We start from the raw sequence: 16,286 nt of genomic DNA on the forward strand, positions 1-16,286 counted from the left end.
TCTATGTTTCTTGTCTTCTTCGATCCCTGCCACGGCAACGCTGCAGGCACCCCACTCTGGATGTGCTGTCGGTGTCCCTCCCCTCCCCTTTCGCCGTTTCCCTAATATCCCGAGGGTTGTCCCTGCCTCGAAGGCATGAACAAGAAGCTTCTTCCCAGACACGACACCCCGCACGCACCGGCCAGCTTGCAGAGACAGCATGACTTTTGACAGGACTTGACTTTTCCAGCAATGCACCTCGGGTCACTACTCCCCAAACTCCGCTCCCAAGACCTGGCCCGTCAAGGTCGGCAGTCAAATATCCTTGCTGCACACACACACGAGCTCGTTAGGCACCTGTTTGTTAACCTGGTGGATGGTTCCCCCTCCTTGGCAAACTCTTCGGTACCGTCGTCCAGTTTATATCCAAGCCCGTACTTGGCGCCGGCGCGGAAGTGTCAGTCGTTCTCATGTTTCTTTATGCTCGACACCGTGACCCCCCCTGACTTATGTGATCTTCAGGGGATCATCCATTCCTCGGACGCACAGCTGAAGCTCAGTTGCAAAGTAGGCTGTTGCTTGCTTGTTGGGCACCGTGTATCATGTCTCTCCCCCCGCGTCGTCGTGGCCTCTTTAGAAAAAGTTGTCTGTCCGTGAGGAACCACGATCGATGCTTATTTCTCCAGGTTTCCCACCTTCCGCTACTTCATGTGTTACCTCCCTTCTACCCTCCCTTCTCCACCGCATTCTCAACGCCTGTAGGTGCCTCTAGGCCGTGATTGTTACCTTCTTCTTTAATATTCTTATTATAATTTCACTTCACGTCTCTGAGAGGACTACGCCGCTTCACCTACACTACCATTACAACTGAACTAGGGAGGAAAAAAGCATGGCCTCTCTTATCACCACTTGAGTCACCTACCTGCTTTGGGCATACCTACTACGCCATAGTAAGCCCGAACCTGGCACACAGCACCAATACGAACATTTTACGCCCGACGCTCCCATTGCCTTTCTCAAATCCCTGACGCCAGAGAGACGGCATCGACGTACCCTGCAGAGGAAACGCCGGGCTGCCACTCCGTCTCCAACTCCTCCACTAGTCGCCATTGGACCGGTTTGGTGGTCCGCCAGCATACGCGTACATAATACCTATGATAGGCGTAGTCGTCACTCTCTGAAAATCGGGGGGGAGGCGTATCAGCTTGAAGAAAAGATGGTTCCAAATCTGGGGCCAAACACATCGCTCGGCTACACCCCGTTTGAGTACTGGAAGGGTCCCAAACCCGTCATTCACAGACCAAAGCGCAAATCTCGAGCCGTCGCCCTCGACCTCGAGCCGTTACTTCCCACCACCCCGGCCCCGAAGTCTAGAGCGGCCGCTAGGTGGCCTGGCCAACGTCCGCCTGCAGGCGTCTTCGTGGCGCAGCCAGGCACATACAGGGTTCCGCCCAACTTGAATCGCAAGAAGCCTTTTGCAGAGATACTCGTTGTGCCGCCAAAGGTGTTAGTCCACCCACTTTTTCGGGATGAGATAAAGACCCCAGACTGGCCCAGAGGCTTCTCCCCATACCCCGATTCCATAACAGACATGAAAAACTCTTACTACAACGGCGGCATCATGGGCGACTACGAATTCTCAAACGAGCGCCTCGGGCGGAAGACTGCGTGGTGGAATTACAGGGCATGGACGAAGCGGATCTGGGCCGGCGTCGGCGGTGCCGTCGTCGTCCTCATTATCATTATCGTTGCCGTCGCCGTCACACAAACCAACAAGAACCGATATCCCGACTACTCCCAGCTGAAGTACCAGCTGAGTGACACATGTACGGAACCGTGCTCGGAGTCGTCGCCCGTCGCACGATCCCCCGGCTGAATGACCTGAACTCGATCTGATGATAACAGACTCCGGAGAGGACTTCTTCGACCGCTTCAACTATTTCAATACATACGATCCTACGGCGGGTGCGGTTCACTACGTGGGCGCCGCCGAGGCCGCAAGCAGGGTATATACATTTTCCCATCTACTACTTCTTATCCTTCACTGGAACCACCGGGCTGAGAACCAAATCCTCGTGAAAAGAACCTCACCTTCGCCACATCATCCACCGCCGTCCTTCGAGTAGATCACACCACTGGCAACACCTCAACGCCCGACGCCTCGACGGGCCGCTTCTCCGTCCGCGTCGAGTCCAAGACGCAGTACGACAAGGGCCTCTTCATCTTCGACGTGAAGCACACCCCCTATGGCTGCGCGAGCTGGCCGGCGCTCTGGTTCTCGGACTCCAGCAACTGGCCGGCCGCCGGCGAGATCGATGTCATGGAGGCCATCAACCAGGGCACCCACGGCAACCAGATGACGCTGCACACGACGTCAGGGTGTGAGATGAGCGTGAAACGCAAGCAGACGGGCTCGACACTGCAGTCGGACTGCAAGAACACGACAAACGGCAACGCGGGGTGTGGCGTCGAAGGCAAACCGTCGACATACGGATCTGCTTTCAATGACGCCGGCGGCGGATACATGGCCATGGAGTGGCGCGACGAGGGCATACGCGTATGGCAGTTTGCGAGGGATGTCATCCCCTCCGACATCACGGCCGCCACGTCGCCTGACCCCAGCACCTGGGGTGAGGCCCTTGCCGACTTCCCCAACACGGCGTGCAACGTGGGCTCTCACTTCAAGAACCAGTCGCTCATTATCAACATTGACGTGTGCGGCACGCTTGTCGAGGCCAAGTTTGCCCACTCTGGGTGCGGCGGGACCAGCTGTTCGGATTTCCAGGCCAACAACCCGGACGCATTTAAGACGGCGTACTGGGAGTTTGGGGCCTTTCACTTTTACACTGCGTCGTGAGTGTGCAGGGTAGATGATCATAACGAAGAAGTGGGAGACCAAGCAGAACCAAGACTAGGGAAGGAAAAAAGAACTATACGAGATGAGATGAACCAAGGATGCCACAAAGGCAGGAATCCTGGTGGCATGTGATCGTGATGGGATCCGATCTATGGCTGTTTGAGTTAGGTGAGAGCCAGCAAGGTTTTCTCGCACATGTTGTTTAGCTTCATTCCCTCCTGGATTGATGCTTGAGATTAGTAGAATAACCTACCAGACCCGGAAAAAAAGTGGGGGAAGGCGGTTGGGGTTTATAATGAAGGAGGAAATAGCACTCGCAGTGCATCCATCAAATTAAACGGCCAGATTCTTTCTACTCTTCTAGACAAGGCCAAATCTATAAATTACAAATCTATTCTTGACGAAATAGTAGTGTCTATCCGCCTCAAACCTGAATAGAATCGTCCCGCCCAGTCGAACCGTCGATGGCGTGCGTACAGCAATGTACACACACCCTACCTCATGGAAAACCCAAAGTGGAGAGAGTTTGTAGCATCTATATCGTCTTCCCCTCCCAAAGAAAAAAATAAACCAGCAGGATGACCATCCGGTAACGCCGTGCAATGCAAAACATCCTCCGTCCACCTTTTTTTGTTGGTACATGTACAGACAGAGGGACGTGGAGTGACTTCCGTACGGTCAAAACAGACCGTCGTCCCTCGAGACGGAAAGCAAAAAGGGGGGAGGGAGGGGGGAGGACAAGACCAAATCGGCTCATCTCAGCCCCCGTAAACATCCCTCCCATGGTCCTCTCATGTCCGTATCGCCTTTTGCAACCCCCCCCCCCCCCCCCCCCCCCCCCCCCCCCCCCCCCCCCCCCCCCCCCCCCCCCCCCCCCCCCCCCCCCCCCCCCCCCCCCCCCCCCCCCACCCCCCCCCTCCTCTCCTCTCCCTCCCCCTCCCCCCCCCCCCCCCCCCCTTTCCCTCCAAACTCACCAACATCCCCTCAACCCCCTCACTCATCGCTGGGCTGCCTCATATAAGCATCAATAGCAGCACTAAACGCCGCAAACGCAACACACCCACCCAACGCAGCCTGCGGCCCGGCATTCTTGGCCAGGATCCCGCCCGTCAGACACCCCGCCGCGACGCCGTTGGCCAAATCGTTCTTGGCCCGCAACCCCTCGATCCCGCACTCGATGCCCGCAAACAGCGCGCCGACTTTGCCAAAGTTCTTGGCCATCCCGTACGATCGCGTGCCCATGTCCTTGAAGCCCACCCGGAGCTGCTGGCGCAGCGGCAGGTCCGCGATCGGCGTCACCGTCGTTTGGCCCGCTGTCGTTGCTGTGTGGAAGGGGGTGTCGTAGGACATCTGTTTTGGAAATAACCCCAGGTCAGTCGAGATGCCCGTTTACGTGGGAAAGAAGAGGAAGAGGGGAGTCGTGGGGAGATGTGGAAAGGGGAGGGTTCAATCGTACAGATGCCATGAACATGCCAAACAATCCTCCCATGCCGAAACCCATGACGCCGGACATGATGCTCTTCGTGAAGCAGTTCTCCATAAAATTGGTCATCTAATGCATGCCGCGTTAGCAGATGGCCGTTCCGTCAAAAGGCCGCCTCCAACGTACAGCCTTCATCTCAGGGTCCGGAGGGCCCAGCGCCGCCGCGGCGCCTGGAGATCCGCCTTGCGACTCTTGGGGAGGCATCGCACCGCCGCCCGGGAAAGCCATTATGTGTGATGTAGAGATTAGGACTGTTGGTTGTGGATTCAAGGAGAGTGCGAATCGATTGGATTACGCCGATGAAGCGTTCGCGACGCGTAGAGTAGAAATGCGCCAGGGTTGATGGATCTTGGATATTTCTGCCAGCAAATACCGCCCCTAATTAGGCACTTGTTCCTGAATGCGCCGATGGCAAATTTATTCCACGGTCTCGCGAGGTACCTCTTATCTTATCGGTGGAGCACGTGCAAGATCCCCCCCCCCCACTCACCCGGTTTGTTCGACTGACCGACCTCCGAGCGGGCCATCCCGAGTTCAAGTGGGGCAAAACGCCGGGTCTTCTCCGGATTCCCACCTGTGCTTCATGGCGGCGGCTTCACTGGCGACTGGGACACCGAGGGGGGCACGGGGTCAACGTCACAAAAGTGCACAACCCTCGTTGCCAATGTATCACGTTATGAATATTCTCCACCTCTTTTGGAAAGCGAGCTACATGGATCCTGGTTTCTATCGGAAGAGCATGTTAATCATAGGCCCGCTGCGATCCTTGCTTGGCATGTCATGAAAATGTCCCTCGACGCAGACAAGCATGAAACGAGACTCGACCTGCTTGCTGCTGTAGACCTTGTAACCACGGAAATAATGCTCCTCCCTGGTATCACCACGGCGCACCGATATCGATTCTGGATGTATCGAACAAAACTCTAAATCCTCTTGATACTACGTTCCGCCAGCATCCAAGACTGCAGAAGACTGGTCCCCCATGAATTACCGCAAAAACAGGTCACCAACGCCGTTTCTCAGCGTTCGCGTCCTGTCAACATGGTCGAGGCCGAGATAATCATCGTCATTCGTCGCAACGTTCCACAACTCGTCATCTATGCATCTGTCAGCAATGCAAAAACCGAGTGGCTGATGCAAATACGTACCATCGTTAAGGTATTGTGGCTTAGAGAAGTGGGACCTCTTCACCACCGCGAACTTGATCTTCTCGAAACTCTTACCCTTGATACCAGTCCGCTTCTCCAAACGCTTCTTGGTATCCAAGAACTTTTCACCCTGTCATATTGTTAGTGTTCTGCAAAGCATCATTTGGGATGCGATACATACCTCAACGAGCATGAACTTGAAAGGTACGCCGTGAACCCTGCTGGGCTCGTTCTGGAAATGGAACACTTGGATAAAGTTGCTCGCCTCTTCGTCGTTGATCTCTTCCTCGGGTACCCGTTCCGCGAAAACATTGGTGTAGTCGTTCATACTAATGACGGGGTAATCACGCTGGAGTTCGCGGTAGAACTTGTGACTGCTGGTTTCGTACACGCGAATGCGGCCTCCCTCAGTCTCGTCGGGAATGGCAGCCTTCTGGACCAAGACTTGAATCAGGTCCTCAATGTTACCGTTCTTGGCCACGAGGAGATCGAATTGTTCCTGGCGTCTGGTCAGCATCTCAAAATACCACCGAATCCTCTGCTGTAACTCACCTCTTTCGTGATGCCTTCACTGAGCCAAGTGATCTTAATGCTCTTCTTGGTATCCAGCTCAGCCAAGCTCATGTCCAATACTTCAAAGTAAAAAGCATCCGTTCGTTGACTAGAGCTCAATTGGTTGTATCCAGAGGGGTTCAGGATGAGTTGCAGGCTTTGGTTGACACCACGCTTGACAGTCGTCTTGGGGTTACCTGTTGCCGAGTTGACGGTCCAGAAGCGGATGTGTGTTGGGTCGACTTCGAGCCTGTCGCCGACGCGGTCTGCAAGAACATCGTAACTGATCTTGGAATTCAAGACCAACTCGAAGGGAGGGAATCTCTCGGCGTTGCAGCGTGTCGGATGCGCGTGGAACTTCACGGTCTTCTTGTTGTGGAGGAAGTCGTAATATTCGCGTGCATCATCGAAACGGTCAGCCTTCTTAGCAGGCTCTTCCGCCGTCTGCTTATCGCCCAAGCCCAAACGCTTCTCGAGGATGTTCCTGTCGCCCTTGCGCTCTGTCGTCTTCTGGAAGCAAATGATGTCGCCGTCCTGCAGTTCCGCGGCCTTGAGAGACTGCTTGGCCTTCAAGGCCTCGATCATTGTCGGCTTGATTTCCTGGAAATAGTCAGCGAAGTCTCAAATTGCACACCATGATTGAAGAGCTTACCTCCCAAAGCGAAATCTTCTCGTCGCCTGGCAGTTTTTCGCCCCATCCCATCCTCTTCATGATGATCGGGACCAGTTCCTCAACCTTCTTCTCCTTGCTGATGTAGACGTGGCCGATGCCATGAAGCGATTGGGCCTCAACATCAAAGTGCTTGAGGAAGATGAGAATGAGGTCGTTCTTCACGACAACGCCATTGAGCTGGCCTTGGTAGGTCGGCCACACTGCCTCGCCCTCTGGCGTAGTCTCTTCTGCCACTTCGGCCCAGACTCTCAAGAACTGATCCCGGTGTGCAGCGGCCCTCTGGAAGCACTCCTCCACCGTAGGTCGCAGATCCATGATGGGCTGGTCGGGGCGGATCGTTTTGTTTTGGCGATTGACCATGATCCAAAGGCGTACCTTTCGAGGGTCTTGCTCGAGGTCCGTCGCGATGGTACCCACCAGATCCTCCATTGTCGAAGCTCTCAGCACACGATACGAGCGAGGCGCCGCATCGCCATCGGCCTGGTCCGCGTCAAACGACGTCAAGTCTGTGCCGCCGTGGTTCTTAAAGGTCTGCTCTGTGATGACCTTCACGCCGATGTAGAGATGTTGCTCCTCCTTTTCCTTACGCTTCGCCTCTCTGAGAGCAGTCTCTTCGTCGAACTTTGAGCGCAGGTGAAGAGGGATGTCCTCCTTGGAGACTGGGCAAAGAATGTTGTTCAGGCGCGACTGGCGGATGTAAACCAGCATGTATGCGCTGTTCTGGCGTACGACTGGGGCCTTTTTCTGAAGAGGTGCCCGCAAGTGGTTGGCGGGGTGCGTTTTGTATTCTCCGCCAAAGTTCTCCTCAAGCACCTCACGCATCGTGGCTCTTGTGACCTTATCATCGTCGTACTTGTAGAACCATCCGTCCTTTTCGGGCTTGATGAATGCGTAGTAGTGGCCAGCGTTCAAGTCACCGCTGTGAACGAGCACGCTGTGAAGCTGGTACGTCCATGACTCTGATTTGTCAGCATCCTCAGTCAGGTACGGTGCTGCGTCAAAGATCTCTGGGAACTCGTATCGATCGTTGATCTTCATCATCGTGTCTCGTTGAATATCGTATTCGAATCGCTTCAGCTGCAAGTGTAAGACGTTGGGGAAGCTCTGGAAAATGACACCCTTGTTGGCATCCTGCAGCTTGAACTCGTCGCCAGCGTAGTACTGGTTCTCGCCGTCCATCTTCTCGACCTGGACGTAGTCCTTGAAACTGTCCAGAAGGTTCTTGTTGCCGCTGACATTGAGCTGGATGTCCCAGAAGTCTTCGACTCGGCTGGACTCGTAGTCGACATTGACGCAGGAGATGTAGGTCTTGATCTTACCACTGAACATCTCCGGGAGCACGTGCTCAGCTGGGGTACCCTTCATCTTCTCTTCCATACGCTCCATCAGCTTTCGCGACAACTCCTGAACATCCTGCTGCTCAAAAATGTGCCGTGTTTCCCAGCCAAAAGATTTGGTCAGCTCATTCGTTCCGACGGCCTGCTCGGAGGTCTGCAGTTGGTAAAAGAGACGTTGCAGAGTGTAGGCGCTGTTGCCCATGCTCTCTTCGTGGTCTGTGGGAATTTCGTAAATGGCCTGCAGAAAGTTAGTTTGGACACAAAAAGCAAATTGCGGGTCTTGCTACTGTACTTTTCGGAAAGCGTTGGTAAAGTACAAAGATTGAAGAAGAGAGTTCAGATAGCAAGTGGCGCCTTGGTTGCGTAGGCCGACGTAGCCTGTTTCCTTCTTTGAGTCGTAGTTGTTGAAGTTGTGCCATAGAACACCCGTTTCGTCTTTGACGAGGCGGAGGTAGGCTGTGATATTGGCAGTCTCGTTCTCGCATAGTGGTCGGCTGCCACCCTCCCAGGGCACGTTGAACATCTTTCTCAGCTCGAGGAACCGGGTGAAGCCCCAGTCTGACTCCTCCTTAGTGAATCGATGGTGCGCCGTGTGGTGGGTGTAAAGAGTCGGGTCGTTCGGGTTCCATAGCACAAGCGCAAACTGCACACAGCAGCTCCAATTCTCGGGGATGTTGGTAGGCTCAAATCCGTGCTCAAGGTAAATCGAGCACTGGTCGACATTGTTACCGTGAGGGAAGAGAAGAATGCGCCTAGGGAAAGTGTAAGCAAAGCTACCGAAGAGGACCATTCCTGAGTATGGAGATGGCGTACCATGGAAAGCCGCCGGCCTGGAAGACGGGGCCATGTTCCTTCTTCGACATTGACCGCCATGCCTCGACAGTCCATGTGTTGACTACGTCTTCGAGCACTTCGGGCTCTTCGTGAAGGTGCGGAAAGATGACATCCTTCATAGCATCGACTACCCCGAGTTAGCCGGCGCGCGGTCTGGAAGGGTTGAGTGTGCCTACAGTCATTTGCCAGAGGCAGGTCCTGCAGCTGTTCGGCCTCATTGTCGAGGTTGTCAGGGTTGATGATGGCGATGGGCTCCTTCTCCGAGTCGGTGCCGCCGACGTACTCGTCAGTGTCCACCACCATCTCGTTCGGCGAGTGGATGTCGTTGTTGTAGCTCTGGAATAATAGACTTGGATCAGCTGAAGTAGCGAGATGATATTGAATACAGTAGGAGGAGAGTAGCTAGGAGGTGATGTGGTGTGGTAGGAATAGAAATAGAGACGGGGGCAGCAAAGAGCTTGGCTGGCCTGATGGCGGGGTATCGATTGTTGCTTGGATTCCAAGCAGTCCAAGCTGAAGCATGGGGGATGGAGGCGATGCAAAGTCGTGGTGATGACGAAGCCCGGCAAGGAAGTGAGGGTAAGAGGGGCAGAAGGAGAGTAGTCGCTTTGTCTAGAAGGCTTACCATGGTCTATGTGCAGCGGGATGAAGGGAAGTGCGAGAGGAGCCGATGCCGTTGCCAGTCAGGGAAAAGCAGCAGACTGGCGATTTGCGCCAGGGCTGCTTCGATGACGGAGTGGGTGCCGCAGAGGCAGGTAGGCGACAAGCGACAGGCGATACAAGGGTGAGCGGCAGGCTGCGTTATGGACCCAGGAAATGGCGGGTGCAACGAGCAATTGTGCCTTTGGAGGATGGAGCAAGTCGTGACAAAATGTTGGTGAGGAAGAGATCTTGCATGAACAAAAGACAAGACCAGGAAGGTGGAGGCGGGCTGGTCCAAGCAGGTGCGGAACCTAGAGACAGGTGCAAGGTCGGTCGGCAAGGTGAGGTGAGGTGAGGTAAGGCAAAGAAGGTGCACTGTAAGGTAAGGTACGTACAGGTGCTGCCGCTGGCAACTGGAAGTGTGGACACGAGGCAGTGGAGAGCACCTCAGTCAATGGATGGGCAGGTTCCTTACCTACTCAGTAGAAGGGTCACAGTCAGCCCGCCCTTTTTCTAGTGAATGGGAGCAGTGAGGTGGCTTTGCACCAGTATCAGAACAGAGCATGCAAACCTAATCTAGGTGATTGTCTATTTGTTAGTCGCTGTGGAGAGATAGATTGGAGGGAGGTGAGGCGCAGTGCAGCATCAGCAGTACCAGACAGACAGGCCCTTGGGAGAGGCCTTCGTGCCAAAGTAGACGGGATTGCTGGAGTGGTTGGGTCTGAGGAGCAGTGAACTGACATGAGTGATGGCGTACGTCAGCTAGATGTGTTAGTGGTTACTATTGAGACTGCGATGTTGTCTTAACAGAACCTGGGGCAAACTAGTAGACAATTGATCCCGTCTGTGTCGTGGACAAGGCGCCCCGCTATCCAGGCTCAGGACCTTTTATGCCGGACAGCTGGGGCAAAGGTGGGCTTGCGTGTAAGGTACTTCACCTGCTGCTCTAGCGCAGCCAGTCAGTGAAGCTGCTCTCCGGCACAAGCTGCACCTACCCAGCCCGAGATGCTCCTTGCCCTTCTGATTGGGGAAGAAAGCCCCCACTCCTCCAATGACGTTTCCGTGACTGAGGTGTGCCAACAGAGCTGGCCCAATCCAGTTTCCTTTCACCTATTTCCCAGACCTGACATTGGTGATGTGATTGATGCCGGCGGGTTTGTCTTTTTAACATCTGATCGACTCAGTTCATCTTAGCCTTGCATGTCAGCCACCATTTCTTAGTTTCCCCCAAACATCCAACTTGGCCAAACAAGGCTGAACCACCAGATAGCCAAACATCCGGGATTCACCATCTTATAATACCAAGGCGGTGTCTAAGATAGCTTTGCAACCGCGTCTCATCGCCTGAAACTTGGATCCAGACGCCTAGTCTCCTTTGGAGATGTGATAGATTTTTGCAAGTTGCGGCAGAGTGGACACTGGACACTGAGTTTATTTTCGCCAAATAACCAGTGATCTCCCTCTGAGCATGGCTCTTTGAGGCCAACAACCTCTGTGTGGTTTGCTCCTCTACGGAGAACTACCAGCTATGAGCAAACTATCCACAAGGTACATCCAATGGGATTCGTGTTTCACTTACGCGGGCAGTCTGAAGAAGTAAATTCGGCCGAAGTGAGCATTGACAGCTTTTGCGCCTGATGCCTTAGTCACTGACTGGTCGCTCAACTCATCCGATATGTGGATGTCCCAAGAGCCTGGCTCTTATGCTGGGCTTCGTTTAGTTTCCGCGTCGGGGACTTCTGGTACATATGTGGTTATTCCACAAGAAAGAATCATCTTTCCTACGGTAAGTCTTGACAATACCATCATCATTGATTCGAGGGGTGCAATTGATGATCAATTCAATCTACAAGGGTTTGGACACTTTTGTCACTTCGTCCCTCTGCTTAATTACCCGTTCTCCAAGTCGTTGCTTTCTACCATGGCCCTTCTGCCATACCGGGGATGACCAGGTCAACATGAAAAGTCAAGTCAAAGAAAGGCGATATAATCCATCTTCTAAAATCAGCCGTCCCTATTTCCGTGAGTAACAAGCCACGCCCTCGCAAACTGAATGTAGTATTTAGCATACTCTGTATCGATTAATATGTAAGGTTCCTTAGTAACCTCCCCACTTTTGCCAGTGTGCCCCTCCATCCGAGTGCAGCACGGCTTCCGAGGCAGATTATATCCCCAGGCCCCTTGGACCCGTGCATTCGCAACAGCGCCCAACGGATGCGTGCTTCTATCCTATCAGAGGTGTCCTCATTTACTCCGCAGACAACCCTCACCGGGAAAATAGAATCACATCCCACCTCAGGTACTCACATAAATTCAGACCGACGCGCCATCGTAGCTTTGCACACCGCCAGGTTGTGTCCCGTTTCAAGTAACAAAACGTCTGCCCATAAATCAGGCACTGGAGGCATAGAACATGTGTTTGAGCCGTCTGTGTTTCCACCATTTGAAACTCTGTCACGGTTAATAGGGCCGTTTGAACGAATCCACAAACTCAGGTGGCAGCTGAGGTAAGCTTCTTTCTCCGGCTCTCCTCATGAACGCTTAACCGCAGCAAACATATTGGTGAAGGGAAATTCTTCACAGTTTCCCGTGCTGTAAATGCTGACCGAACATTGTCATCGGACTAAACCCGCTTCCCAACCTGGCAGAGACGGGAGGGCCAGGCGGGAGGGTGCCACGGGCTCCTCCAGATCAAGCTGGAGCTCGCGCACGGCAGGGCCCCAGAGGGGAGGTGGATCTCTGGCCCCTCGACAGGCCCAATCAGGGCACGTCGTTTCTGGCGCTGGACATATAGAGCCAGGGATGCCCGTTGCGGCAGTCCGCAGCATGGTGCGCCGATTCCGCAGTGTCGGGTAGTTCCAGACCCTGCAAGGTAGCAACCGCCAGCCATTCTCGATGCGAGAGTCATCCAATTTGTCGACCGGTCACGCCCTCGAGACAGCTTCAACAGCTGCCCAACCAGCCCTCGCCATATAACTACTGCCTCAATCAAAATCGCTCATATATCACCCCGTCTTGGGAGCAGTTCCGTCCAAGCAGCTACTGCTCCTCTTGCAACTTCATTGCCCGTTTTATAACAAAAGCTCTTTCTTTTTTTTTTTTTGCCCAACCTCTCATTCGTATGGAATTTACGGCATGGTGTCCATCGCATTGCAGCATGCCGGTAGACGATGCAGACTGACATCGGCCCCTAGGAGGGTATCGCTGCCCACGCCCGGGAGGCTGCGTGAGAACGGCGTCTCGTCATCGCCATGGCGTTCAATGAGCAGTTCCACTTGGAGACCGGTGTCGGTCCTAGACGAGTGCGCCCTTCCCGCCTGTGGGAAAAACGTCACATGCTAAAGACTTCTGCTAGATGGGTTGTGAAAGAGGCCCGCCCGATCAGCTTGCGCCAGCTCATGGTTTTCGGCCGCTCCCTTACTGAATCACGACTCTTGAGCTCTGCGAACTATGTTCGAACTGAGCTGCCGGCTCGGTAGGTTGCCCTTCCCCTGCGTACTACTTCGCCTCGCAAGCGGTCAGGGACTGACGTTGCAATAGATTAGCGCATCGTATCCGAGATATGCAACAACTGCCCTACGTCGTCGTCACGAACCCCCACATTAAAGAAGTCTACGAATTATACAACACTGCATTCGATACCTTTCGCAAGATCAAGGAGATCAAGACCCTGGAGGAAAACGAAAAATTCTGCCAAGTCATCAGCGGGATGCTCAAGGCGCACCTCACTGTCATACCCAAGCTATCCATGGGCATCTTGGAAAGCAGAGGCAGCATGGACGCCAAGGATCTTGACAAATTTATGAATACCGTTTTGCGATCTGTAAGTCTTCGCGAGTCTACGACCCGCTGACTGACGCCTGCATAAACTAACTTACGCCCACGCAGAGAATATCTAGAAGGGTCATTGCAGAGCAGCACCTCGCCCTCACCGAAACCTACCACTCCCCCTGGTTCTCGCCGGGTGCAAAGCTCTCCGAGTCGGAGTTCATCGGCGAGGTCTTTATAAAGTGCATCGCAAAGGACGTCATCGAGCGCTGCACCCGCGCCGTCCAGAGCCTCGCCCGTTCCACCTACGGCCAGGACGTCCAGGTCCCCGAGATCAAGGTCGAGGGCCACCTCGAGTCCAGCTTTCCCTACATCCTGAGCCACCTCGAGTATATCATCGGCGAGCTCCTACGTAACTCCGTCCAGGCCGTCATAGAGCGACGGCAGAGCGGTAAGGCCAAGGACGACGGGAGACCCCCGCCCCCCATCGAAGTGACCATCTGCGAGGCGCAGCACCACGTCATCATCCGCATCTCCGACCAGGGCGGCGGCATCCCGCACGAGGAGCTCCCCTACCTCTGGTCCTTCTCAAAGGGTCCGCAGAGCCAGCGCCGGCTCGAGAACCTCGGCCGCGTCCCCAAGCTGGCCGCCACCATGCAGGAGCTCCACGTCTCGGACGAGCTGGGCCGCGCCGACATGAAGACCCCCACCAACCATCACAACCATAACCACGGCAACTCCCTCGCCTCCATGACGAGCCGGCCGCCTGATCTGCGGTTGGGTATGGGCTTGCCCCTGAGCCGAGTCTACGCCGAGTATTGGGCGGGCAGCCTCGAGCTACACAGCCTCGAAGGGTACGGAGTGGACGCCTTTCTTCAGATTTCGAAGCTGGGCAATAAAAACGAGCAGTTGACTACCAGGGCGACAATGGATGCAGTATAAGTGTTAGAAGCGATTTTCAGACATGGGGCAAAGGCGGCGCAATTGTAACGATACCAACCGGCGACACACAATAGGAAATATTTCGGGGACAGGAGCACATATTACACACAGGTAGCACTTTGATGCAAACACACACATGAAACAGTTGGGATTATAGACGCCTTTCTCATTAATTTTGGTATCATGAAAAGGTGAGCTGGATTACATCGTGACTAAGAAACAGGGGGGGTAACTAAACGGGAAAAAAAGGGGTAACAGGTTGTTTTGGAAAGAAGTGAGCTCCCAACGTAACGTCTATTTCATACCATACCCAGAGGGCATGCTTTGTTTTTTTCTTCCTATTTTCGACTTGTAGTGAAGACTTTAGGCTCAGACAGGCGATTCAGCCAATGAGTCGTCGAACCCATTGTGACGAGCTAGAAGCTAGCATATCCATGATGACGGGTCAAGAAGATGATGTTCCTGTGGGTCGGTGCTTTCGATCCCCGAATAGAAGAAATAAAAGGTAAGTGTCGAGAATCCAGCAAGCACCAATTGCCCAGGAATAAACCGCTCAAAAATCGAGGGGAACCTCTCATGTTCGAATGCCCTTAGCGGCGACCGTGGCTGCGGACGGCGCTTCCCTGCATCTGCTCCAGTTCGGTCTCCAGCTGCTTGATCTGGGCGTGGGTCTGCTCGAGATCCTTGTTGAGGCGGTCACGCTCAGCAATGAGCTTCTGCTCCCACTGGCGGAAGCGCTGCTCCTCGATCTTGACCTGCTCGGTAAAGCGCTTGCGGAGCGCCTCCTCTTCCTCCTTGAACTTGGGGTTGTCGAGCTTCCGAGGACGGGCCTCGCCGAACTTGCGGGTCTCCATTTGTTGGGCGCGGTAGGCCTCGTAGTGAAGCTCCTCGGTGGTGTGGATGAGGTCGAGCATGTGGGTGCGGATGAGGATCGATCGCAGCTTCTTGAAATCGCAGTGGTCCTCGTTCTCGACCTCAGCAACACCCCAAGAGTACTGGCGACCCTTGACGATGCGGCCGTCACCGGTCTTGACATCCTTCTCGGAACCGATGACGGCGAAGGGCATCGCAGCCATCAAGCTGCGGGCGTGCTGAGCAGCGGGCTCGTCATCCTCCTCGACGGGGGGCTGGTAGATCTTGATGCTCTGGGCCTCGATGACGGCGCGGATCTGTAGCACCAAACGGTCAGTCTGTTTCCTCTTCACAACCAAGTCGATTCTAACTTACGCGAGCCTTGAACTTGGCCAGGTCCGCAGGGCTAAGGGTATCAGCCTTGGCGATGACCGGGATCAGGTTCACTCTCGAGCAGAGTCTCTTCATAACCTCGATGTCCAGGGGCTTCAGGGTGTGACCGGTGGGGCGAATGAAGTACAAGCAGGTGTGGACACGGAGGTCGATCTTGTCCTGGCGGCGAGGCTGCTGCTCCTGGAGCATGTAGGACTCGTGCTGGTCGTCGAGGAACTCGATGATGGGCATCCAGGAATCGCGGTTGTTGACATAGTCGCCGAAGCCGGGGGTGTCGATAACGGTCAGGCGAACTGTAAGTCGTGTTAATCGTACGATCGACACATTGGGCGTTGGCACGCAGGAGCCATACCCTTGAAAAACTTCTCCTCCAACTCAGCCTTGGTGATCTCGATCTCGACGGTCTTGTCGACCTGCTTCTGGTGACGGCGCTTGTGGTCGGCATAGTTCTTGATGGTCGTGGAGAACAGTGTGTTGATGAAGGTCGTCTTTCCCAGGCCAGACTCGCCCGCAACCTAATAATTTTGTCAGCATTCCCCTGCCTGGAGTATCATGTACTCCGTCACACGAGAATGGACATACCATAATAGTGAAGGCAGCACCTCGCTTGGCGACAATCTTGTGTCGCTGATTAGGGAGGTTGGCGATACCAATCGGTGAAGCGCTCTCGGCGGCGGCGGGGGCCATTTTGGGTGGTATTGACGACTGAACAGCTCAGAACTCGTTATTTATGCCTATGAAAGGGTCGTTGGCCGCAAATTTCGCAATTGAACGCGCGACTGTTTTCGTGATGTGGTTGCGGTGTGGGCGTGTTGATGGTTGAGTT

At 54.4% G+C, this 16,286-nt stretch overlaps 5 protein-coding genes across 5 annotated transcripts; 2 read left to right on the top strand and 3 right to left on the bottom strand.

The window, feature by feature from the left end:
• Positions 1-1,195: 1,195 nt before the first annotated feature.
• On the top strand, positions 1,196-2,836 carry CORC01_08331 (endo-beta-glucanase; the record flags this gene model as incomplete). Its single annotated transcript, XM_022619963.1, has 3 exons — positions 1,196-1,805; positions 1,885-1,985; positions 2,063-2,836. 3 exons carry the CDS (start codon positions 1,196-1,198, stop codon positions 2,834-2,836), a joined length of 1,485 nt encoding a protein of 494 aa, XP_022473567.1.
• A 993-nt stretch (positions 2,837-3,829) lies between these two features.
• Positions 3,830-4,547, bottom strand: CORC01_08332 (Tim17/Tim22/Tim23 family protein; the record flags this gene model as incomplete). The annotated part of the gene is made up of 3 exons (XM_022619964.1): positions 3,830-4,186; positions 4,293-4,388; positions 4,446-4,547. The coding sequence occupies 3 exons, from the start codon at positions 4,545-4,547 to the stop codon at positions 3,830-3,832; spliced, it is 555 nt and encodes a 184-aa protein (XP_022473568.1).
• Positions 4,548-5,306: 759 nt separating this feature from the next.
• On the bottom strand, positions 5,307-9,166 carry CORC01_08333 (ubiquitin carboxyl-terminal hydrolase; the record flags this gene model as incomplete). The annotated part of the gene is made up of 8 exons (XM_022619965.1): positions 5,307-5,416; positions 5,468-5,597; positions 5,649-5,966; positions 6,020-6,619; positions 6,672-8,267; positions 8,322-8,781; positions 8,843-8,990; positions 9,040-9,166. 8 exons carry the CDS (start codon positions 9,164-9,166, stop codon positions 5,307-5,309), a joined length of 3,489 nt encoding a protein of 1,162 aa, XP_022473569.1.
• A 3,590-nt stretch (positions 9,167-12,756) lies between these two features.
• Positions 12,757-14,215, top strand: CORC01_08334 (uncharacterized protein; the record flags this gene model as incomplete). The annotated part of the gene is made up of 3 exons (XM_022619966.1): positions 12,757-12,980; positions 13,046-13,328; positions 13,394-14,215. The coding sequence occupies 3 exons, from the start codon at positions 12,757-12,759 to the stop codon at positions 14,213-14,215; spliced, it is 1,329 nt and encodes a 442-aa protein (XP_022473570.1).
• A 590-nt stretch (positions 14,216-14,805) lies between these two features.
• CORC01_08335 (septin) lies at positions 14,806-16,147 on the bottom strand (the record flags this gene model as incomplete). Its single annotated transcript, XM_022619967.1, has 4 exons — positions 14,806-15,384; positions 15,443-15,753; positions 15,813-15,975; positions 16,043-16,147. 4 exons carry the CDS (start codon positions 16,145-16,147, stop codon positions 14,806-14,808), a joined length of 1,158 nt encoding a protein of 385 aa, XP_022473571.1.
• Between the last annotated feature and the right edge of the window lie 139 nt (positions 16,148-16,286).

The sequence above is a fragment of the Colletotrichum orchidophilum genome (assembly GCF_001831195.1).
Source record: "Colletotrichum orchidophilum strain IMI 309357 chromosome Unknown Scaffold_70.1, whole genome shotgun sequence".
Classification (NCBI taxonomy): domain Eukaryota; kingdom Fungi; phylum Ascomycota; class Sordariomycetes; order Glomerellales; family Glomerellaceae; genus Colletotrichum; species Colletotrichum orchidophilum.